At 41.7% G+C, this 25326-nt stretch overlaps 1 protein-coding gene across 3 annotated transcripts in view; it reads left to right on the top strand.

Annotated features, from left to right (window-relative positions):
* Window positions 1-25326, top strand: part of NAV1 (neuron navigator 1) — a 277210-nt gene that overhangs the window by 82368 nt on the left and 169516 nt on the right. For all 3 annotated transcript variants that reach the window (XM_089654094.1, XM_089654095.1, XM_089654093.1), the window contains 2 exons: window positions 5160-5262; window positions 18617-18961. In XM_089654094.1, the coding sequence (XP_089510220.1) occupies window positions 5160-5262; window positions 18617-18961 (448 nt within the window). The remainder of the gene's footprint in view (window positions 1-5159; window positions 5263-18616; window positions 18962-25326) is intronic.

Below are 25326 nucleotides of genomic sequence, written 5' to 3'. Positions count from 1 at the left end.
CTGGTGAACTATTTTAGGATAAATTACTATTACAGACATCTTGAAGTATACTGAGTTGGGATTACTGGCAGGAACCTTGTATTAGAAACATCTCCCTGTGGAGTTTTATTATGTGGCTATTACACGGCCATTTGTAAACAGTAGTAGCAATTAATTTGTACTTGTTTAGGCAGCATTCATTTTAACATGGTTTATGACGACACTGACTTTATACATGTTTAACTGCTTTAGCGCTGCCCCATAGCAGAAATACTGCTACTGGGCGGCAGCTGTGTGTAGGGTAGGGTAGCGGGGCACACGTGAGTGCCCTACCTGTGCCACCATTCGCGGCTGTCAATCACCGGGTCCCAGCCGGTGATTACTCGCTGGCGCCCGATGATTGCCGAGCATCTCCGAAGAGCGGGAAAACTGCTTGTAAACAAAACAGCCCTCCTCCCTGTCAGCTCCTGTACATGCGTTGCATGACTGTGCATAGCAGAGCCATATAAAGCAGTGTGCTTACAGTGCTTTTTATTTGCACTGATCACTGTATTGGTGTCACTGGGGATGTCAGTGACACCAAGTCAATTTTTTCCAGTATTAAGTATATATAGTGCAGCGCTGTAATGTAAAATAATTAGCAATCTCTTTGCTAATCTCTTTGCTCTTTGTAATGTAAAATAATCAGCAATCAGCAAATTATAGTGGGACTGCGGCAGAATTCTGACACTGGAAAAAATTGGAATAAAAGTAAAGCGAGCGCTCAAAAAATCAGCTGCTGAACACTCTAAGGAATCACTGGACCTTATTACAAGAATATTAAGTATATATAGTGCAGCGCTATAAAAATAATTAAATGAGTAAAGGTAAAATAGTTCATAAAGTCCTTTCATAATAAAGTGATCATAAACATGTGAAGGCCTCTTCCTCATTAGGTGACTGGAATCAAACAGAAAAAATGCGCACTCACCGACCGCCATGGCGTCCACCCTCTGGTGAAGTGCAGTAGCACGAAAGGCCTCAGGAGGAGCCAGTAGCAAGTGTGACTTCTTGACCACTGTGACCACGAGGAGGTCCGGTGGTCTCTGATTCTTATCTTTGCCGGGTTAGTACATGTTTTATTCATCTTTCATACTTACCAGTCCGCTTGATGGTCGATGGTATTTGTGTGCACATGTGACCCTGGCTTAACTACTGTTGATCCAATAAAAGTTCTTGAACCTACTACACTATTGGCGTTCCCTTTTTTCTTTGACCCTCTTGCTGGAGGGTTTCAGATCTACATCTACCACTTCTGGGGTACCTGGAACCAGGAGGGGGACCCCTGTCTGCCTATCTTTTGGGGCAAGAGGGCTCTCTGGACCTGGAGGTCTATTACTGCACCCAAGGCTGATGTCAGTATTTGAGAGGGATGATCTATGTGTTCTTTGGATCTGCATGCCTGGCTGGTCATCTGGATAAAATTACATACATGCGCATTTAAAATGCGCGGTCGGTGAGTGCGCATTTTTTCTGTTTGATTCCAGTCACCTAATGAGGAGGAGGCCTTCACATGTTTATGATCACTTTATTATGAAAGGACTTTATGAACTATTTTACCTTTACTCATTTAATTATTTTACATTACAGCGCTGCACTATATATACTTAATATTCTTGTAATAAGGTCCAGTGATTCCTTAGAGTGTTCAGCAGCTGATTTTTTGAGCGCTCGCTTTACTTTTATTCCAATTTTTTCCAGTGTCAGAATTCTGCCGCAGTCCCACTATAATTTGCTGATTGCTGCCATTACTGGTAAAAGAAAAAAAAAGCCCAGTATATACACCGCCATTTTAAATGCTATAACTTTCACGTAAACCAATTAATTTCCACATATTGGGATTTTTTTCAGCAAAGGCGTGTAGCAGAATATATTTTGGCCTAAATTTATAACGAAATTAGATTTTTTACATTTTTTTACTGGACATGTTTAATAGCAAAAAGTCAAAAAAATACTTTTTTTTTCTCAAAATTGTCGGCTTTTTTTTATAGCTCAAAAAATAAAAAATGCACAGGCCATCAAATACCACCGAAAGAAAGCTCTATTCATGGGGAAAAAAGGACTTAAATTTAATTTGGGTGCAGCATTGCATGACCGCGCAATTGTCAGTTAAAGTAATGCAGCACCTATCGCGTACCTGGTGTTAGAGGCCAATGGTAGAGAGGGCTTCCCATGCGGCTAAGTTCCAGACTCCCCTGAGAGTGGGACAGCAGGAGTCAGGCCCAAAGTGGCACAGGTCACCTGTAGGAGTGCTCATTGGTGGTCCACCCAGGAGCACACTGATGCACTGAGATGGGATCTGCAGACAGGTGGTGCCTGTGCGAGGTATGCAAGCCTTCCGGGAAACAGAGGATCACAGGATAGCCAGTTCAAGCCGAGGTCAGGTAGCAGGTGGAAATCAGAGCAGATGTGGTCAGATGGGATAGCCGAGGTCATACACAGAGGAGCAAGAGAGGATATTCGTTAGCCAAGCTGAGGTCAGATCAGGGGTTAAGCAGAGCAGACAGGTCCAAGAGCAAGCCGAGTTGGTATCAGGAAATAAAAGTTGTCGGGCGCGATGGCAAGAGGTTCCGGTTTGTGGCCTCGCAAAGATATCTGGGCCATTAGTCTACTATATAAGGAGCAGAGTGAGGTGAGAAATTTGGGACCAAAATTCAATTTTTCCAGAATTCGAAATAGATAAGGCCAGGAGAGCGAGTCAAATGCCGTGCAATTGTCTAGTGATAGGAGCATCCCAGTGCGGGCCGCTTCTACATCCCAAGAAGAGTGTAACGGAGATTAAATTGATAGCTTGCCACATTTGATCCGCTTATCTATGAGGCAAAAATTCCACTTGGTCTGAGTGTATATAACGAGCCAAGAAGGCCAATAATCTATTAGCGTGTATTTTAGTAAAAAGCTTCAAGTCATCAATTAAATTGGCCTATAATTTGCCACATCGCTTGGATCTTTGTGGGGCTTCGGAAGTAGGGTTATAAATGCCCTGTTAGAGTCAGGATCTATGGGTTCCCCTTTTTGGATAGCATTAAAATACTGAAACTGGAGGAACCAGAAGAGCTGCAAACCTTTTATAATAAAGGACCGTTTGGCCACCAGGGTCTGGTGCTCTGCCCATTGGGACCTGTTTAATAGCAGACAAAACCTTTCTAACCTTGATGTCTTGTTCCAGGAGGTCCCAGTGTTCTGACAGAAGGGTTGGGATGGGGAGAGTGGCCATAAAATGATCGAATTCTGGATGGCCAGAGTCATTCGTGTCAGAATATAAAAGGCATGGAACTCTTGCAAAACCAACTCAAGGTTTTGTGTAAAAAAGAGCTGTCTGCCTTCCTCATTTTAGAAATGTGGGGCAAGGTGCCTGGGGGCCAGTCTAGTTGCCAATAACTTGCCAGGGTTGTCAGCCATTGAATAGAATTTAGCCCGGGTCCATCGCAGGTGCTTTCAGCTTTGGTAGTGAGACAGACGTTTAATCCTATCTTGGCAGCCTCAATCTTAACACGCATGTCTAGGTGGGGGTTCTTTTTATGTTCCTTGAGCAGGGCATGAAGTTCAGTTTCCTTCTGTTTCAACACCGAATCATAGGGTCTCTTGTATCTAGCAGCTATCTGAATCAAAATGCCACAAACCATGGCTTTATGTGCTGCAAAGCGAGGATATGGTAACTAAGACTGGGCCAGGATCAGACCAGATGTAAATTATATCTACGAGACCTGTTCTCTAGCTCGTCAATTTTCGCCAGAGCTTCCTCTGAGCGTGGAGCGTGGAGCTTGGAGATGCAGTCTGTATTTTGATTCGTTCTGCTAACTGTAGCTTCAAGTTTGTCTTCAATAGCATTAATGCAGGGGCCCAGATCTTTAAATTCCTGTTTCAGATCAGCAGTGATTTTATTTCTGGCTTTCTTCAGGCCTTTCTCTAATAAAGCAGAAAAAACAGGCTAGAATGATAGGACCCCCTGAATATTTGGGGGGGGGGAGGCTGCAACGGTGCAGATGGTAACTCTGATCAGGCCTAAAAGCTGCCCTGGCTGGTGACTATACCCTCCATAGCCCTATCCAGGGAAGAGCCGGAGGAGAATGGGGACTCCCTGCCAGAAGGTACACCCTCAGAGGGGGCTGTCTGGGGTGGCGCTGCACTCACCCAGGTCATCCGACAGTTCCACAGGTGGCTCTGGAGTGGCGGCTGGAGAGGAGACAGGAGGTGGAGATGGGCATCCCGAGTGGTAGGGGAAGCGATGGGTATGCTGTGCGGGCGGGTGGGTCCCCTGGTGCGGCTGGATGCAGCTCGATTAGGCTGGATCGTGGCGTGGCTGATCTAGCACACGTTCTCCCTTAATTCATGATTTAACAACAGTTAACAGTCCTTTTTTCTATAAATTAGTCAGTGATATAAATTGGAAGGTCAACACTTGGCTCAGTGGTCATAGTATCCTGAAGTCTTCTTATATCTTTTTCAAATATAGCAATAAACTTTGAGGAGCAATAAATTCTTCCTTTTGAGACAAACAGCAGAGAGTGTACTATCTCATATGTGTGTTGCTGTTATTTCTGGATAAACTTAAACTTCCTGGAGTGTCCATTTTTTAATGTTTTAGGCAGAGAAATTGCATCTTTTGAATCTCAATTTCAAGTATTTATCTCAACATATGCTGCCAGGATATTTCCACTGTATTTGAATGGATGAAAGGCTGCAGTTGGAAAGTGTCAGCTATACAGTTATATTATGCCTAACAGTTATTTAAAGAATATAAGTTCTAACAAATGGCTTCTTTAAATACAAGGTATGTATTTTCTATACTTGTTACAAGTGGTAATTTGAGGGTCCCAACCCATATTTCCTCGAAACTAACCCTCTACTCCCTAGGATCTCTAATTCTAGCACTGAGGCCCCGAAAGAGGCACTAATTCAAACCTGCTGTGGGAAGTTTGTCTGCAAACATATGCTGAGGTAAAGCAAGTAACACCTCCCTCACAGCAATCCTCTAAATGCTAAATTCAAAGGAAAGAAACTGCCTGTAATTAATTCAAGTTAGTCATATAGGTCTTAATTTATGGATCGTCAACATTTTGATGTTCTGGATAGCATCTAGTGAAGAAATGGTTTGTATACAGCTCTGTGCTGAAATTCTGTCTCTTTTGCTTTGATAGATCCTGAGACTCAGAGGAAACGAACTGTTCAAAATGTCTTGGATTTAAGGCAAAATTTAGAGGAAACCATGTCAAGCCTTCGAGGTTCTCAGGTAACGCACAGGTAGGTGATCATTATCCTATAAAAATAGAATTCATTTTGTTAGTTTGTGATGTTTTCAAATCCACATGTGTGATGGTTTCATGGTAAAAGAATGACTCTGAACACATCTAGAAAGCTGTGAACTAGGCTATTGTAGACTATTGTAGGTTAAATAGCATGGTCAGGAGGAAAAAGGTGAACACAGAAAGAAGAGGCAACAGCTTTTCGAATTGCCGTTTTCTAGTGATATTGTTTTCTCTTTCCCACAGCTTTGTACTCACAGTCATGTAAAGTACACCCCATGTAAATTGTTGCCTTTTTCAACATATTTCAACATGCAAGCAATAGGTCATCATTCAAACTGTTCCTACAGATAAAGGTGATATAACTACAAACACACAGGAAATTTGCCTTTTTAAGCCTTTATCTACCAAGTAGATGCAGTAGTACACTGTGGAAAAAGAGCAGCTGATGTTGCCTCCTTTAGCAGCAACAATTTTTGTAGGAATTTTGTTTAACTGCCTTACCAGGACCTGACGTAGACTGTGACATTTTTGACCACTCCTCCATGTAAATTCCTAAAGGTTGCAAAAGATGTTTGCACATTTCCTTGCATGAACTGCCCCTTTCATATTCCCCAAACATTTTAATGGGATTTAAATCAGGAATTTGAGTATATTATTCCACACCCCTCCATGTTTTATTCTTAAGCCAGTCCTTGGTGAATGACACTGTTTTTGAGACGTTTTTGATGTGTTGAAGAAACATAAAGCTTGTTAAACGCCCATGAAATTATTGTTTTTTCAAGGGGAAGTGCTTAAAAGAGGAAATTATCTGCTTTGAGGAGTGGTTAGGTTGTGGTGTGATAGCAGAAATTTTTGTGAACATTCCTCAAGATGGATTCATATACTTTGGTCTCTTTAACACTTGGCTTGGTACAGCTCAAGATGACATTTCTTCAGACAATTACCCTATCAGGTCTCCCTTCCTTGTGATGGTCAGTGAGCCGATTCCATGGCTGATATTTGTCTCAAAATCAGGTATTAAATCTTCCCACTGCCCACATCTTCTATGAGCACTGATACATTATCAGCCTTCATGACAATTACTGGCATCGTCACTTCCGTGTACCATCACTTGCTGGCAAACAAAAAGCTTTGATATTGGCAGTAATGATCAGTGCCTCTATCCTTGCCTGGTAGTGTCAGTATTGCTGTCTGGCTTGATGCTTTTGCCTGCACACACAAGAAAATGGTATTACCACATGCCTGCTTTATACAAATAGGAAATGACTGGAGCTGCTCTGTCCTAGTTTTCTGTTATTCTCCAGTGCATTCTGGGATACAGGATCCTTCCCCAGAACCCAGCTAAGTCTTTATAAATGCTTTACTAATGAGCAGTAAAGGCTGTAGGTGCAGTTATGGCCCACTACGCTGATAAGCGGTGATGCCTTTTGAAAGCAGCATGCTGCTTACTTTTTGGCACAACACAATGCTTCCATGCCTGTGAGTATTGCACTGTGTGGTGTCCATTGTAATATTCATGACAGTCATCAAAGGGCGGTTATGTGGCATTAAAAACACTGCTTAACCCCTTGGCGCCAGTGCCTCCCTGCCCTTCCAAGGGTTTCAGAAGCCAGGAGGCGGGGCGGGGTTTAGGGTCATGTGACCGCCGTGTCACACCGTCACGGCGGTCACATGATCAGGAAAGGTCCCGATCGAAAGAGGAGATTGGGACCTTTCCGTGAGTACTGGACGTGTGCTGGGAGCTGCTACTCCTTCTGAGTATGGCAATACCACATGTGTGAGACTTTTCCACAGCTTGGGCACATAGAGGGGCCCAACATCCAAGTAGCACCATCAGGCATTCTAGGGGCATAAAAAGGGGTGTAAACTACACATCTAATTTCCTGAATACCTATCACATTTTTGAAGGCCTGAACCACCATGACACTGGAATTACCTACAAAATGAACCCATTTTGGAAGCAAACATCGCATATTCTAGGAGGCATAATAAGTATTTTGAATATGTATTTTTTTTTCAAAGGTTTATGGAAAATGTGTAAAGAAAATGAAAACTTATAAATTGACAACTTTTTGTGAAAAAAATATGATAATTCTAGCAAACAGCATGTACATACCAAAAATTACACCCCAAAATACATTCTGCTACTCCACCTGAGTATGGTGATACCACATGTATCCTCAGCTTGAACCCATTTTTAGAAAGCAAACACCCCAATGTTTATTCTAGGAGGCATATTAAGTATTTTGAACATGGTATTTTTTTCAAATGTTTATGGAAAATGCGGAAAGAAAATTAAAACATTTTTTTCACACAAAGTTGTCATTTCATAAGATATTTCTAACACACAGGATGTACATACCAAGAATTACATCCCAAAATACATTCTGCTACTCCTCCTGAGTATAGCAATACCACGTGTGTGAGACTTTTCCACAGCTTGGCCACATAGACGGTCCCAACATCCAAGTAGCACCATCGGGCATTCTGAGGGCATAAAAGGGGCATAAATTACACATTCCCTGACTAATTCCCTGACTACCTATCAAATTTTCAAAGGCCCTGAAGCACCAGGGCCCACAAAATGACCGCATTCAGCTTAGCAAAGGGTAAACAAAGGATTGACCTGTGGTTTTAGTAATGCAGTTGTCCACAGAGGAGAGCATTGGTCCAGGCAGCAGGCAGGGATGTGGTCAGTGACAGCAAAATGAGATGTCCAGGCAGCAGGCAGGAATACTGTCCATAGACAGTACAGGCAGCAGGCAGTACATGCAGTTGACAGTACAGCCAAAGCATTGGTCCAAGCAGGAGGCAGATATGTGGTCAGCAACACCCAAAGCATTGGCCCAGGCAGCAGGCAGATATGTGGTCAGCAACACCCAAAGCATTGGCCCAGGCAGCAGGCAGATAAGTGGTCAGCAACAGCCAAATGAATTACCCAGGCAGCAGCCAGAGTATTGGTACTGGCAGTAGGCAAGGACATGGTCCATAGTCAGTACAGATAGCAGGAAGAGGTGTGGAGAGTTCAGGCAGCAGGTAGAGGCATGATCAATTAACAGGCCAGGGTTAGTCGGCAGCTGGCAGAAATATCAGGCTTAAGGCCTCGGTCAGGTAGGACCTGGACACGGGGTTAGAGACTACTTCCCACCCAAATCTCTTTAACCACTTGTCATGCTGAGGATTTACCCCCTTTAATGACCAGGCCTCTTTTTGCTATTCAGTGCTGCACTATTCCAACTAATAATTGTGCGGTCAGGCAATGATGTACCCAAACGAAATTTACGTCCTTTTTTTCACACAAATAGAGCTTTCTTTCGGTGCTATTTGATCACCTGTGCTTTTTTTATTTTTCGCGCTATAAACAAAAAAAGACCGAAAATTTTGAAGAAAAACAATTGTTTTTACTTTCGACTATAAAAAATATATAGTAAACTCAAAGTTTGTCATAAATTTAGGCCAAAATGTATTCTGCTACATGTTTTTGGTGAAAAAAAATCCCAATAAGTGTATATTGATTGCTTTGTGTGTAAGTTATAGCGTCTGCAATCTATGGTATAGATCAGGGGTGGGCAAACTTTTTGACTTGAGGGCCGCAATGGGTTCATATATTGGACCCAGGGGCCGGACCAAGAGTAGATGAATGATGTGTATGTGTCATCCATAGTAAGTATAGTAATATTCCCCCATAGTAAGCATAGTAATTCATCCCCCATATAGTAATTCATCCCCCATAGTAATTCATCCCCCATAGTAATTCATCCCCCATATAGTAATTCATCCCCCATATAGTAATTCATCCCCCACATAGTAATTCATCCCCCACATAGTAATTCATCCCCCACATAGTAATTCATCCCCCATATAGTAATTCATCCCTCATAGTAATTCATCCCCCATATAGTAATTCATCCCCCATAGTAATTCATCCCCCATAGTAATTCATCCCCCTAATAGTAATTCATCCCCCATATAGTAATTCATCCCCCATATAGTAATTCATCCCCCATAGTAATTCATCCCCCATATAGTAATTCATCCCCCATATAGTAATTCATCCCTCATAGTAATTCATCCCCCATATAGTAATTCATCCCCCATAGTAATTCATCCCCCAAAGTAATTCATCCCCCACATAGTAATTCATCCCCCATATAGTAATTCATCCCCCATATAGTAATTCATCCCCCACATAGTAATTCATCCCCCACATAGTAATTCATCCCCCATAGTAATTCATCCCCCATATAGTAATTCATCCCCCATATAGTAATTCATCCCCCACATAGTAATTCATCCCCCACATAGTAATTCATCCCCCACATAGTAATTCATCCCCCATAGTAATTCATCCCCCATATAGTAATTCATCCCCCATAGTAATTCATCCCCCATATAGTAATTCATCCCCCATAGTAATTCATCCCCCACATAGTAATTCATCCCCCACATAGTAATTCATCCCCCACATAGTAATTCATCCCCCACATAGTAATTCATCCCCCATAGTAATTCATCCCCCGTATAGTAATTCATCCCCCACATAGTAATTCATCCCCCACATAGTAATTCATCCCCCACATAGTAATTCATCCCCCACATAGTAATTCATCCCCCACATAGTAATTCATCCCCCATAGTAATTCATCCCCCATAGTAATTCATCCCCCATATAGTAATTCATCCCCCACATAGTAATTCATCCCCCACATAGTAATTCATCCCCCATATAGTAATTCATCCCCCATATAGTAATTCATCCCCCATAGTAATTCATCCCCCATAGTAATTCATCCCCCTAATAGTAATTCATCCCCCATATAGTAATTCATCCCCCATATAGTAATTCATCCCCCATAGAGTAATTCATCCCCCATAGTAATTCATCCCCCATATAGTAATTCATCCCCCATATAGTAATTCATCCCCCATATAGTAATTCATCCCTCATAGTAATTCATCCCCCATATAGTAATTCATCCCCCATAGTAATTCATCCCCCAAAGTAATTCATCCCCCACATAGTAATTCATCCCCCACATAGTAATTCATCCCCCACATAGTAATTCATCCCCCATAGTAATTCATCCCCCACATAGTAATTCATCCCCCACATAGTAATTCATCCCCCATAGTAATTCATCCCCCGTATAGTAATTCATCCCCCACATAGTAATTCATCCCCCACATAGTAATTCATCCCCCACATAGTAATTCATCCCCCATAGTAATTCATCCCCCATAGTAATTCATCCCCCATATAGTAATTCATCCCCCATAGTAATTCATCCCCCATATAGTAATTCATCCCCCCTATAGTAATTCATCCCCCATATTAATTCATCCCCCCCATATTAATTCATCCCCCACATAGTAATTCATCCCCCATATAGTAATTCATTCCCCATATTAATTCATCCCCCACATAGTAATTCATCCCCCACATAGTAATTCATCCCCCATATAGTAATTCATCCCCCCTATAGTAATTCATCCCCCATATAGTAAATTCATCCCCCATATAGTAATTCATCCCCCATAGTAATTAATCCCCCATATAGTAATTCATCCCCCATAGTAATTAATCCCCCATATAGTAATTCATCCCCCATATAGTAATTCATCCCCCATAGTAATTCATCCCCCCTATTAATTCATCCCCCATATAGTAATTCATTCCCCATATTAATTCATCCCCCATATTAAGTCCTGAAGTCCCCCCTGTGTCAATTCACTTACCTTTACTCCGCGCGTTCCTCTCGCCGTATTCCCGCGCCGTTCCGGTGTAGCATGAAAATCTGTCTCCTATGAGGATCTGTCCCCCCTCGACGTATCTGCGCATGTGCCAGTTTCAGGCATTGGCAGCCGATCGGCGATCTCCGGCACATGCGCAGATACGTTGAGGGGGACAGATCCTCATTGGAGACAGATCTTCGTGCTACACCGGTCTTCAGGGCGGACTGTGAGAGGAGCCTAGCGGGAGCCTAGCTCCGCGGGCCGGATTAAAAGGTCCGCCGGGCCGTAGTTTACCAATTGCTGGTATAGATACTGCAATTTACGCCATTTTTTTGCTATACAGCGTTGCACTAGTTTAACTGACAATTGCACGCTCAAGCAATATGGTACATAAATGAAATTTATGTCCTTTTTTTCACACAAATAGAGCTTTCTTATGGTGGTATTTGATCATCTGTGTGCTTTTTATGTTTGGTGCTATAAACAAAAAAAAATTCAGAAAAAAACGATATTTTCTTATTTCTGTCATAAAAAATATCCAAAATACTCAAATTTCATCATAAATTTAGGCCAAAATGTATTCTGCTACATGGTTTTTGGTAAAACAAATTCCAATAAGTGTATATTGATTGCTTTGTGTGAAAGTTATAGCATCTACAAACTATGGTATAGACAATGGAATTTACAGAGCTATTACTTTCTGACTGCCCATCACATTTCCTGAGGTGCTAAAATACCAGGACAGCACGAAAACCCCCAAATGACCCCTTTTCGGAAAGTAGACACCCTAAGCTATCTGCTGAGAGGCATATTGAGTCCATGGAAGATTTATTTTTTTTCCACAAGTTTTTGGAAAATGACAAAAACATTTTATTTTATTTTGTACACAAAGTTGCCATTTAAATTATGTATTTCTCACACAAGCCATGGGTATATGTGGAATACACCCCAAAATACATTCTGCTACTTCTACCGAGTATGGGGATACCACATGTGTGAGACTTTTTGGGAGCCTAACCATGTAGAGGAGCCTGAAATCCAATGACCACTTTGAAAGCCTGAAGGTGCGTAACCTCCTCATTTCACTTCCTCACTACCTATCACAATTTCAGAGGCCCTGGAATACCAGGATAGCACCAAACCCCCCCCCCCCAAATAACCCCTTTTTGGAAAGTAGAAACCCCAAGGAATTTAAAAAAAGGCATGGGGAGTATTTTGCAGATCTCATTTTTTTCTCACAAGGTTTTGAAATATAAAAAAAGAAAAGAAAAAATATGGTTTTGTCTTCTTTCTTCATTTTCCAAAAACTTGTGGCAACAAAGTTTACCATAGTAACATTGTACTACTTTGGGGAAGTGGTCAGTATTTTTTAATTTTTTTTTTACGCAATTTGCTTATAGCAAAGAATTACTTTGCTACTATAAGCAAGCATTTACCTGAATGACGTTGATTCATTCAGGGTTTTTTTTTTTTTGTGCTTAGCTGTGATTTGGCCACAGCTAATCACATGACATGTGCATGTGATTAGCTGTGACCATTCACAGCTAGACAGTAGTATACAATGGATGGCATGAATGAAGCCATCCATTGTATACAACTGTCATGTGACCTGCTGTGATTGGTCACAGCAGGTCTGCTGTGATTGGTCACAGCAGGTTGCCGGTACCATGTGACAGCAGGTCACATGGTACCGGCAATGGGGCCGATACTCAGATCTGTCATCGGCCGTGTCCAAGGTACACGGCCGGTGACAGATCGCGCCGCTGAGCGGCTCTGCAAGCGCAAAAAGTGCACATGTGCGGGGGGACGCCATTTGGCGTCCAACCCGGAAATCCAATACCTTTTGCCAGCCGCCTTTTGGCTATTGGCAGGGCGTGTATTGGTTAATGAGGGACTTGTCAACGCAGATTGTTTGCTGGGGAGTATAGACATCTGCAAATTTTTGGTTAAGGTGATTTACGAGGGGCTGAATTTTCTGGAGCCGGTCAAATTCAGGGTCACCCCAAGGACAACAGAGTGTGTTCTTGTTAAAATGCATAAAACACATTATACTTTCATATCTATGCCTGGCCATGGCAGCAGAGAACACGGGCATATGATGAATTGGGTCTGTGGACCAAAACAACCGCAATTCATTTTTTTTAGTAATGCCCATGTTGAGTTAACCCTCAAATTAAACCTGAAAGTGTGCACCTTCAGCCCATATTCATTATATAACTATAGCTTGAATATATTTTGGTTAATACCTGAAAAAAACTAAAATTGTGCCTGTGTCCAAATATATATGGACCTAACTGTATGTTGTGATTTCACTTTATATTGTAGTACTGCACTGGTCACTGTGTTAATTAGTTTTGCCTTATATGGGATAATGGTAATGTGCAAAAGCAGCTACTTTTGGATTATTCATTAATTGATTATATATATATGTAATTTCACATTTACACTGAGTCAATATTAGGAGAAAGGTTATTGTTATCCATAGAAGCGCTCAAGATTATAAATATATTTTTTATCGTCAATAAACAGACCAGGCTCAGTTCCGGAGCAGACAGATGTATGGTTGGTTTAGGAGGCAGGCAGAGGCATGTTTGAATACCAGGCCAGGGTCAGTTCCGAGCAGGCAGTGGCATGATGAGGGTGAAGGCAAATGGCAAAATGGGAAAAGGCAGGAATTCTCTAATATTGCACACAAGTATGGTATGGCCTTTTTCTCTGGGAGGGACTTTATCGGGAAAATGGTGTACATGGAGTCTGCTCACTGCATCATGGAATACATACACGTACCCCTTGGCTCTGTCACAGAACTTGTATAGTTTCACCCCATATTGGGCTGGGGAGATGAACTGCTTTAAGCTCAGCTTGCCAGTAAAGTGGACAAGTGATTCATCCACATAGATGTTTTTTGTCTGGGATATATAATTTGGCAAAATTTTCCCATATTAAATGTGAGGCCCCAAAAGATCTTGAACTCCTCACTGTTACCGGTTTCCATTCATGGTAAAAGGGGATAACTGGAAGTTGGGTTGTTGGCTATAAATTGTTGGGCATAGAGGGTACACTGGTCCACAATTAAATAGGTCATCTGTAAAAATTAAACAAAAAAATCAATGGGCGCAAAGTTTTCCACGTAGGTCTGGACACCTGGCTGGGCGGTAAAAGGGGGAATATTAGCTGCTCCTGATTGAGGGGGAAGCAATAGAGGGTTTGCAAGGGCATCTGGTAGACTGGCATGGGTCCTAACCCTTTGGGGGCTGACCTGTCAACCCACTAGTACCTGGCCTTTCTTGCAGAGGTACTCCGTTCCAGGTGGATGGCACTGCGCTACTAGTGAATGCCACTGCACAACTGCCAGAACACCTTTGTTTGGTGTGCACACTTTCCTCCTCCTCTGATTTTGTTACAGTTCCACTACTTAGCACTGGCTTGTAATCAGAATCTGACATAGAGAGCTCCCTGCTGCTCTCGTCAGTCAGACTTAGAATTTGGTATGCCTTCTCACTGGTAAATCATTTTTTAGACATACTGGTGACTGTGGGCTGTGGTGACACAGTGCTATGATGGGGACATTGTGACAGATGTGGCTGCACTGATGGGTGCTGATGATTCCACACTGATGTGTGGTTGATGAGGCTGCACTGATGGGTGCTGATGTGGCTGTACTGATGGATGTTGATGAGTCTGCACTGATGGGTGCTAATCAGGCTGCACTTATGTTCACTGGTATGCACTGATGAAGCTGCACTGACGAGGCGGCACAGATTAGGCTGCAGAGATGGAGTGGCACTGATGAGCCTGCACTGATGGGTGCTGATGGGGCTACATGTGTGGGTGCTGATGAGGCTGCACGGATGGGTGCTGATATGCACTGATGGGTGTTGATGAGACTGCACTGATGTGCACTAAGGTTGCACAGATGAGACTGCATGGATGGGGCTGCACAAATGAGGCGGCACTAGTCAGCTACACTGATGTGCACTGATGAGGCTACACTGAAGCGGCAGAACTGATAAGCGGCACTAATGGGCACTGATGAGGCAGGACTGATCTGTTACACTGATGTGCACTGATTAGGTAGCTCAGATGGATGTTGATAAGGCTCCACTGATTGAGGCAGCACTAATTAGTGGCACTGATAAGCAGCATTGATGAGACAATAGTGATGGGCACTGTGTGACACTGTTGGGCACTGTGTGACACTGTTGGGCACTGTGTGAAACACTGTTGGGCACTGTAAAGCAAACTGTAACTCGCTGCGAACTGCACAGCTGTCTCTCCTTCCCTCACAGTTCATCTCTGTGTGAGGGAAGGAGAGCTGTAAACCCCCGATGACCTGCTGGGTTTACATCTATCATTGGACACGGCAATCACATGGTAAAGGGACTCTGTGATTGTTCCTTTACCCCAATCTGTGATGTGCTGTGTCCAGGGGACACAGTGATTACAGACACTTCTTGGATGTGCGCCCCAGGAGGTGCACAGGGAGCTTGATTTCGGGAGGACGTTCATGAACACCCTCCCAGAACTGGAAGACCGTCTTTTGGCAACGGCACGATCAAGAACAGGTTAAACACAGAATTTAATGCACATGTGAATGAGCCCTTAGTATGCTTTGGATCATTATTGTGTTAAGACTCATTTCCAGTTCATTTTCAACTATCAAACAGATAGCTTTGCATTTTCATCAAGTATACTTTGATATGATGCTGTATTCATAGTTAACTTTTTGACTTCAAGTTGCCCAGGCCCCAAATCATTAAAGCAACCCCAAACCATAGCATGCTTCACAGTTGGTGTGAGGTTCTAATCCTAAAGTGCTGTATTTGGTTTGCGCCAAACATGTCTACTGTTACTGTGGCAAAACAACTGTCTTTCAGGCCTGATCCTTGTCTAATTGTTTAATGACAAACTTTAGTCTTGCTCTAATGTCCTTTTTGGACAACAAACACTTTTTCCTGGCGCACTGCCTGTGCAGCTTAAATTGGTGAAATCTAGATGCATGCACTTTGGCACCAATTGTCTCAAGCACTGCCTGAAGATCCTACAGTTAAATTTTTTGGGGGTTCCTAGATATTTAGCATCAGATGGTCAGCTCTTGGGCTGATTTGTCTGGGCCAGTCAGTCCTGGAAAAGTTAGCAGTAGTTAGTAGCAGTTGCACATGTAGGTTATTTTCCTTACAATGGAATGAATAATTTTAAATTATTTGACAATCTTTTAAATTACTTGCCAGACTTCTAGACATCCACAACCTTATTTCTGAGGGCCTTTAAAGTGCTCTTTTGATCTTGACATGATGACACCACACATATTAGCAGCGGGGAGAACATCAGACCCTAAATTCCAGAAGGTTAAATAAGACAGGTTTTACCTGCATACTTTCCAAGGACATTCTAAACATTGACACCTAATCTGGAACTCCTAATTCTACCATGGTGATAACCAGAACTTTCAGTTTTGAAGTGTTTGGTAATTCTCAAAATCTCATGTTTTAAAACATTACAGATAAATTACTATTGATCATCAACTACTTTTCTTTTTTCCCAAGGAGTACCTAATATTAGCTAATGTTTATTGTCACTTGCGTAGGGGAGAAAAGTTTTGGAGAGTTTGCAGTGACTGAAGCTATTACAAAGGAGACATACATATTTTGGCCAATCCCCCCAAAAGAGTGACTCCATTTTGAGATTGCTGTTACATTTTCAAAAAGCAAGAGCAGTACCATTAAAGTGGTTGTAAAGGCTCAATGTATTTTTTACCTTCATGCATTCTATGCATGTAGGTAAAAACCCTTCTGTGTGCAGCAGTACCCCCAGCCCTCTCTCAATACTTACCCTAGCCCAACCCAGCGATGTGAGCAACAGCCTCAGCTGTCCGGGGTCTCTGCCTCCTCATTGGCTGAGACAGCAAGTGGGAGCCATTGGTAAGTCAGCCAATGAGGAGAGGGGGCAGTGCCAAGCTGCAGCTCTGTGTGTGAAAGGACACACGGAGCACCGGGTGCGTCCATAGTAAGCTGCTTGCTGTGGGGGCACCCAACAAGAGCAAGGGGCCAGGAGAACCTGCAGGGGACCCGAGAAGTAGAGGATCCAGGCTTTTCTGTGCAAAATCACTGCACACAGCAGGTAAGTATAGACATGATTGTTATTTCCCGCCACAACCCCCCCCCCCCCAAAAAAAAAAATGAACCTTTAGAATCGCTTTAAGCACTGTCTGTGAAGCCAGTTCAATACCTATTTGCCGCATTTAACTATTGATCCTGTAAAGAAATGTGCCTGGCACAGGGGCTATTGATCTTTATGAAAACAGATTTAGCTTGACTACAGACGCACATACACTGCAGCTGTTCATATAATTGTGCATGTGTGCTTACAGCCATGGATGACAATGAGCTTTTTTTGCCAACAGATACTGGCGGACATGCCTATTTAGAAAATGTATAGCTGTAAAGAAAAAAGTTTTTTTTCCAAAATTGTTACTGGACAATGCAAATGTATCATCTTTGGTATTTCTATACTAGTGTGAATTACAGTTTTGGGTAAACGTCTGGAAATCTGTTTCTTATGTATATGTAAGAAATATTTCTGGTTTGTATGGTTTTGTATGCCGCAGTAATACAAAATATTCATGTCCTCCCAGAGCTGAACCAAAAAAGGGTTATAAATTACATATTTTACATGCAGCATCACCCAATGGTGAATCCTGGCACTGAAGTGTGGTCATTCAATTAAGTAGGGCTTTACTTTATTGGTAATAATTTTAAAGCATAACTTCACCCTTTCAGTCAACACTGACTATTTTTAATCATAATGCTTCTAGCAATAGTAAATAGATAGTATATCATATTTACTTGATTATTTTTTTTTCCATTTCTTCAGATACTTTCTGGTTTGCATGCTTAGGCAAATGATGTCATATACCCCAGCAGTCTTCAGGAGGGTAGGAGGGGTTTTCTCTGCTAAGCACACCCTCCTGCCTGCATGCCTGAGCTAAGGGCAAATGGATTCCAGGAAGGAAATGCATGATTCTTCTGCCCTTACTCAAGATGGCCACGGCCAGAAATGCTAAGGGGTGTTTTTCTTAGTGATTTTCTTAGTGATTTCTCAGCAAAATAAAGTATGGAGATATGGATGGAAGGGGGAGTTTACTTTGAATATTAAAAATTGCACTTTTGGTTTGTGGTGCTCAGATGCAGTGAAGTTCAGCTTTAAAGTCAGGCTTTAGTCTGCCCAGCAATGAAAAGACTGCTGAGAAAGTAGTGCTGGAGGATGCTTTGGATCTTCTCTGTTCTTCCAAAAGAAATAGTCAGAAACAGATTCGGGATTTGATGTTATTGTGAGTATTTCATTTAATAAGGCTATATTGTAGTGTATATAATAATTATTATGGTTATAGGTTTTCCCTGTAAAAGATACCTGTATTTAACAAATCAAAGAGAAATGTGTAGCAACCACTGAGAAATTGTTTTTATTTGGCTGCACTAAAACTATGAAAGCTGAAATGTGATAGTGGACATAACCACAAAGTACTGGTTATTTACATGATTCAGACAACTCTTGTAATTCAGTTTTAAGGTTTTTCATACATATGGTTAATAATTATGCCTTTCTGTTCTATTTAGTTCCTTAGATATGCCTTGCTACGACAGTGATGATGCCAACCCTCGCAGTGTTTCCAGTCTCTCCAATCGTTCTTCCCCTGTGTCCTGGCGTTATGGGCAGGCTAGCCCACGGCTGCAAGCTGGAGAAGCTCCCTCTCTTGGTGGTTGTCGCTCAGAAAGTGGTGTAGGAGGCTGGCAATTTTCGCACACAATGCCACTCCGTGCAGGCACGAGAATTTGCAGCATTACCCAACGTCTAGAGCTGATGGAAACAGCAGAACGAGATTTAAAATCTGGTTATGGAAGTGACAGTGACTGCCAGTTGGGAAAAGAGACATCACATGAGGATGATGACATTATAACTAGGTATGTGGTATCAACTGTAAAGTAGCTGAACTAGTATTAGCATTTTAGTTAAAAGGACTACTAATGTAGCTTGACTTGTGTGATTGAACTAGTAATAACACTTACAGATTAATATGAAAATGTGTCAGAACATCATCTAAGATACTTAGATGTCACATCATTTTTGTAGTGGTGTCACTTGCTGAAGTAAATTGAGGCCACATTATGCTACTGCTACAGGAAAGCTTTACTATTCTTAAAATCTTACATAACAAGTAAAATTGCTACAGACATAAAATGGTACAATGGTCTTCCTTGCTACCATGGCAGCGGTGCTACTTGCATAAAGAATGACCTAAAATGCCCCCCCCCCCCTTCCAAACTGCTTTTTTTTCTCCTTTCCTGAAGTCTAGAACGTTGGCCATACATGAATCAGAATTCAGCCAGTTCAGCAGGAACCAGACAAATTTCGATCCATGTCTGGGCAGGCTGGTTGGTCTTCTGATCGACATTTGTACAACCAGCCTGTTGGGTTTTCCTGAATGATCAGGCCTGAGGGCTATAGCCAGCAGCACTGATCAGTGTATTCTGACAGCAATAGCACAAGGAGAGTGATTCCCAATCCACATTGAATGTGTGGATGGGGGAATTGGTCATTTTACTGGATGAATGAAAAAAAAATGATTATTGTATGGCCACCTTAAAGAGCTTTAAGTCTGATGGGCATTTAAACTACTGCATAGGTACATTGGTGCTGTGGCTGCAAATCTTTATATAACAATGCTGAATTTTCTCAAGTGGTTAGAAAGATAAACATTCTTACTTAGAAGTTAGTTTTAGCCCTGCGTCTTCAGGTGCGACATGCGATTTACAAATCACACCTGAATTTGCATCTAATGTATTTCTATGGTCTTAATAGGTGCGATTTCAAGTAGAGCAATTTGAAAAATAGTTCCTGAATTACTTTTTCACCACTTCAGTGTGATTTAACTCTCAGAAAGATAAAAAAGGTAAATGGCATTGAAATCTCACCTGTGTCTATATCATCGCTACTTTCAAGTCGTGCTTTAAATGGGACCAGATCGCACCACTTTGAAATTGCATTCGGTGTGAACCAGAGCTTAGAAGCATATAGGCAAAGCCTACATCATTATGCTCTGACACAGAAGCAGTTAAATATTTACACTTAAAGTTTATAAACCCAAAAACAAACATTTTGCATATTGCAGTTTGCCAGTACTTGTGGTGGCCGCATATTTTTAGGTTAAGAACTTATTAAACAAGTACAGAAAATAATTGTTTACTTGGCAGTGTCAATTACTGTGAGCTGAAAAGACAGCTCAAAGAACCTTATCTTTATTTTTTGAACTACCAGTCTTCTCAATCCACAATGTGATGAAGATAAACAAAGGTATACTGTACATCAGGGGTCTCCAAACTGCGGCCCGAGGGCCGGATGTGGCCCTTTGCTATCCTTTATCCGGCCCTTGGGGCAGTATTCCTCCCACTGAGACCAACAATGGGGCAGCACATCTTCCATTGATACCAATGAAGGGGCACTATTCTTCCCACTAATACCAATGGTGGAGCACTACTCCTCCTCCTACTGACCGTCAATTCTGAGGTCATGTTTATTCTCACTGATGCTGGGGCCAGGACATTTTCTATCTTCACTGGCCCTAACTCGGCCCTCCTAAAGTCTGAAGGACAGTATACTGGCCTTTCGTTTGAAAAGTTTGGAGACCCCTACTGTACATGTTTGGAGTTCAGCCTGTGTGACAACCGTTGCTGCCTCCACAGATACAGTGGAGAAAAAAAGCATAAACATGAAGGAAGGAGAATTATGTTATTCTCAGGGCTAAAAGTAAAAAATAATTACTTATTCACACACTCATATACCTGTGTGAGGGGCATGTTTTGCCTGCACAGAATGCACAGGTACTCTGTGCATCTGTGTGCAAGCAATCCCATTCGTGTCAATTGGGATGCAGCCACTGCATGGACACAGCCATTGCTCCCACTTTGATATCTGTATGCTCAAACCCACAATGTCTGCATTTGACGACATGGGATTGCCTGCATTCAGATTTACTGAACAGTTGGGCATCCAGTGCAGGCAAAACACTGCCCTCACACAGATGTATGCTTAAGTATGTCTTGAGAAAATAAAAAAAGCCTGAACAAAGAAACTAATGAAGCCACTACATCTAAGGATTAGTAAGCTATATTTTATTAATTTTTTTTCTATATAAGATTTAGGCTTGGCAAAATCTTTGTTATGTTTACAGTTCACCTGCATTTATTATTTTTGTGCAAAAGGTAAACTTATCCTTTAAGGACCACCTTACCACTTGTGTTTATGTACTCTGCTGTTTTAGCCTACTGCACTCATTTGGTTTTAACTTGTTGTTTTTGGTGTTGTTGGTTTTAAATGTTGGTAAGGCCTCTTTTTTTTAATTTAAATTTTTCTTGCATATGTGTTTAGAATGCATTTTAGCTACATTTAACAATGCACCTGACTGCATCTGATGTAAATGAGCCCTAAACCTAAACCACTGTGGTGCTATGAACTAATTACAGTTGCAAGAAAAAGTATGTGAACCCCTTGGGATTATGTGGAGTTTTGCATGAATTGGGCATAAAATGTGCTCTGAACGTCATCTAAGTCACAACAATAGAAGAACACAGTCTGCTGAACATAATACTACACAAACATTAGATGTTGCCATGGTTTAATTGCACATAACATGTAAACATTCACAGTGCAGGGAGGAAAAAGTATGTGAACCTTTGGACTTAATAACTGGTTGACCCTCCTTTGGCAGCAATAACCTCAACCAAACGTTTCCTGTAGTTGCAGATCAGACCTGCACAACGATCTGGAGTAATTTTGGACCACTCCTCTTCACAAAACTGTTTCAGTGTAGCAATATTCTTGGGATGTCTGGTGTGAATCGCTCTCTTAAGGTCATGCCACAGCATTTCAATGGGGTTGAGGTCAGGACTCTGACTGGGCAACTCCAGAAGGCGTTTTCTGTGCTGTTGCAGCCATTGTTCTGTTGAATTACTTGTATGCTTTGGGTCATTGTCCTGTTGCATCACCCATCCTCTGCGGAGCTTCAGTTGTCGGACAGATGGTCGTACGTTTTCCTGAAAAATGTCTTGATAAACTCTGGAATTCATTTTCCCATCAATGACAACAATCTGTCCAGGCCCTGAGGCAGCAAAGCAGCCCCAAACCATGATGCTCCCTCCGCCATGTTTTACAGTGGGGATGAGGTTTTGATGTTGGTGTGCTGGGCCTTTTTTTCTCCACACATAGTGTTGTGTGTTCTTCCCAAACAACTCAATTTTGGTTTCATCTGTCCACAGTATATTTTGCCAGTAGTGCTGTGGAACATCCAGGTGCTCTTTTGCAAACTTCAAACGTGCTGCAATATTCTTTTTGGCCAGCAATGGCTTCCTCCGTGGTGTCCTCCCATGTACTCCATTCTTGTTTCATGTTTTCCTTATTGTAGATGTGTTAACAAAAATGTTAGCATGTGCCAGAGATTTCTGTAGGTCTTTAGCTGACACTCTGGGATTCTTCTTTACCTCATGCAGCATTCTGTGCTGTGCTCTTGCAGTCATTTTTACAGGATGACCACACCTAGGGAGAGTAGCAACAGTGCTAAACTTTCTCCATTTGTAGACAGTCTGTCTTACCGTGGACACATGAACATCAAGGCTCAAGGAGATACTTTTGTAACCCTTTCCAGCTTCATGCAAGTCAACAATTCTTTTTCGTAGGTCTTCTGAGAGCTCTTTCTGCGAGGCATGGTTCACATCAGACAGTGCTTCTTGAAACCAGTAAACCCAAAACAGGTGTGTGTTTTTTAAGGGCAGGACAGCTGTCAGCAACACATCCAATATCACCACACTGATTGGAGTCAAGGTTGGCTCACTCCTGGCTCCAATTAGCTCTGGGGGAAGTCATTAAGCTAGGGACTCACATACTTTTTCCTCCCTGCACTGTGAATGTTTACATGTTATGTGCAATTAAACCATGGCAACATCTAATGTTTGTGTAGTATTATGTTCAGCAGACTGTGTTCTTCTATTGTTGTGACTTAGATGACGTTCAGAGCACATTTTATGCCCAATTCATGCAAAACTCCACGTAATCCCAAGGGGTTCACATACTTTTTCTTGCAACTGTAACAGCTTGGCTGCGGGTTAAACCCTGTTCCAGTTTACTTAAAACAGAATAATCTATTTTAAAGAACCAAAAAAACTTGAAAATTCATGAGCAGCAAGTGCTGTCCTACACACAGCAGTCCTTTTTTTTTTTTTTTTTTTTTTTTTTTAGAGGTGCCTACACAAAAATGCAGCAGCTCCCCCCCCCCATTACTGGTAGCCCATATGCCAGTAGGAGTTTGCAGAACGGAGGAAAGGGAAAGCTACAACAAAGTACCAAAGCTTTGCCTGTTGAAATGGACCAGCAGTTTAATTTTCCTGTATTTGTCCATTGCTCTAATTTTTGACAGAGCCCAATGCACAATTCATGGTGTAATATCCAGGGACTAGGAAGTGTGCAGCCCTCCATCTTACTGATAGTAGTCTGCATGCCCTTCAGCATTATGGGTGCTTTGGCATTTCTTTTAAATTACCAATACCTGATGCTGTTTGTCTTCTACACCATTATTATCCAGGTGGTGTAGCGTTTGCATCTGCATTATTACTTACATTTAAAAAGGTACACAGAGGGAATGTTATTCCCTAATACTGCCATTTTCCTAGCCCTGTGGGGAACTTCAGAAGAGTACTGACTCTGTACTACTTATCTGGACACTGGACACTGAATCTGATCTTGACACTTGGGGGTGGATTTACTAAAACTGGTCAACTCAGAATCTGGTGCAGCTGTACATGGTAGCCAATCAGCTTCTAAGCTCAGCTTGTTCAATTAAGCTTGCACGATAAGACCCGGAAACTGATTGGTTTCTATGCAGAAGTGAGCCTAATTTTGCACTCTCCAGGTTTAGTGAATAAACCCCTTGGAATCACGGGCGCTTCCACTGCTGCTATTCTCCAATTACTTTATTTCACCAGTAGGAACTGATGCTTTATTTTGTAGACAATTTAATCAGTTGAGCTTCTACTGACTGAGATTTAAAAGGGAAGAGAAGTTCCAAATACACCTCAGCCTATTGAGACAAACTTGAAGGGTCATCTCATAATACCTTGCTTGTCTTCCTGAATGAAATACACATTGATAATATTACTTTAAAAAGAAGAAAGGCCGTTAACACTTAAAGCTGCTCCATGGTGCTGTATTAATGCAAGTACACATTAAGTTTACCCTGACCCTTCTGTATTCATATACACTTAATTTGTACGTTTCAGATTATACTATTTGAATTTGTTTTTTAAAAAACTTGTACTAGATGTGCTATCACTCTGATTTACTATAATACCAGAAAGGTTGGTCTGGCCTAGGTTGCATTGTGGATTTTACCTATTCACTGCTTCACTGAATTGCTAGCATATTATGCTAGCTTGTGTTTAGTACTCTGAGTTATAGAGCCAGAGAAAGAAAAATAAAATGTGTCCTCCAAGATGACAAAAAAATACAAACCTACAGTATATCTATAAATAAGGAACTGTCGGGGTATATATATATGAATATAAAATGTGTGTGTGTATATATGTATGTATTCCTCTGAGGGAGGAAAAGTTTCATGTTTAGTTAGTGCCTGGATGGCAAGGGTTTATTTTGCTGTTTTGTTTATTTTGACATTTTTGCAAACCTGTGAATAAAGCTGACAAACAGTCAGATTTTAAGAAAGCCTGCAGTGCGGTCTACCTTTTTTCCCAGGGAAGGTAATCCCCCACCTGAGCTAACCCCACTATGTGTGTGTGTGTGTGTGTGTGTGTGTGTGTGTGTGTGTGTGTGTGTGTGTGTGTGTGTGTGTGTGTGTGTGTGTGTGTGTCTGTCTCAAAAAACATAAAAGACAGAGCTCAGCCTAAGTATATCATAATCTAATGTATCCCTAAATACTGTATATATGAGACCCAGTAAATTGCTTGACATGTAATTATAGAAAAAAGCTATATAAGTAAACAATATTTAATTTAAATATTGTTTACTTTTCCATTCTTGAGTACCCATAAAGTGGCTTGACACATTGTACAAAAATGTTTGGAGGATATTTTGATACAATTGTGCATAGTTATATAATATCCCACTGTTTTTATAACTATATTTTTCTTGTTTTATTTTTGATATGCTCTTTTGTGATGGAGTCTGGGGACACCCATGGTAATTTTTTCCTATATATACTAGTTTGTGTCATATCTGCTGCAACATGTGCAGTGACATCTTGGCACGTTACTTCATGATGTCA

This window comes from Staurois parvus, unplaced genomic scaffold, assembly GCF_062004578.1.
Source record: "Staurois parvus isolate SC_StPar_1 unplaced genomic scaffold, SC_StPar_1.0 ptg000744l, whole genome shotgun sequence".
Classification (NCBI taxonomy): Eukaryota; Metazoa; Chordata; class Amphibia; order Anura; family Ranidae; genus Staurois; species Staurois parvus.
The sequence above is the reverse complement of the archived record's forward strand: the minus strand, read 5'-3'. Positions and strand labels throughout refer to the sequence as shown.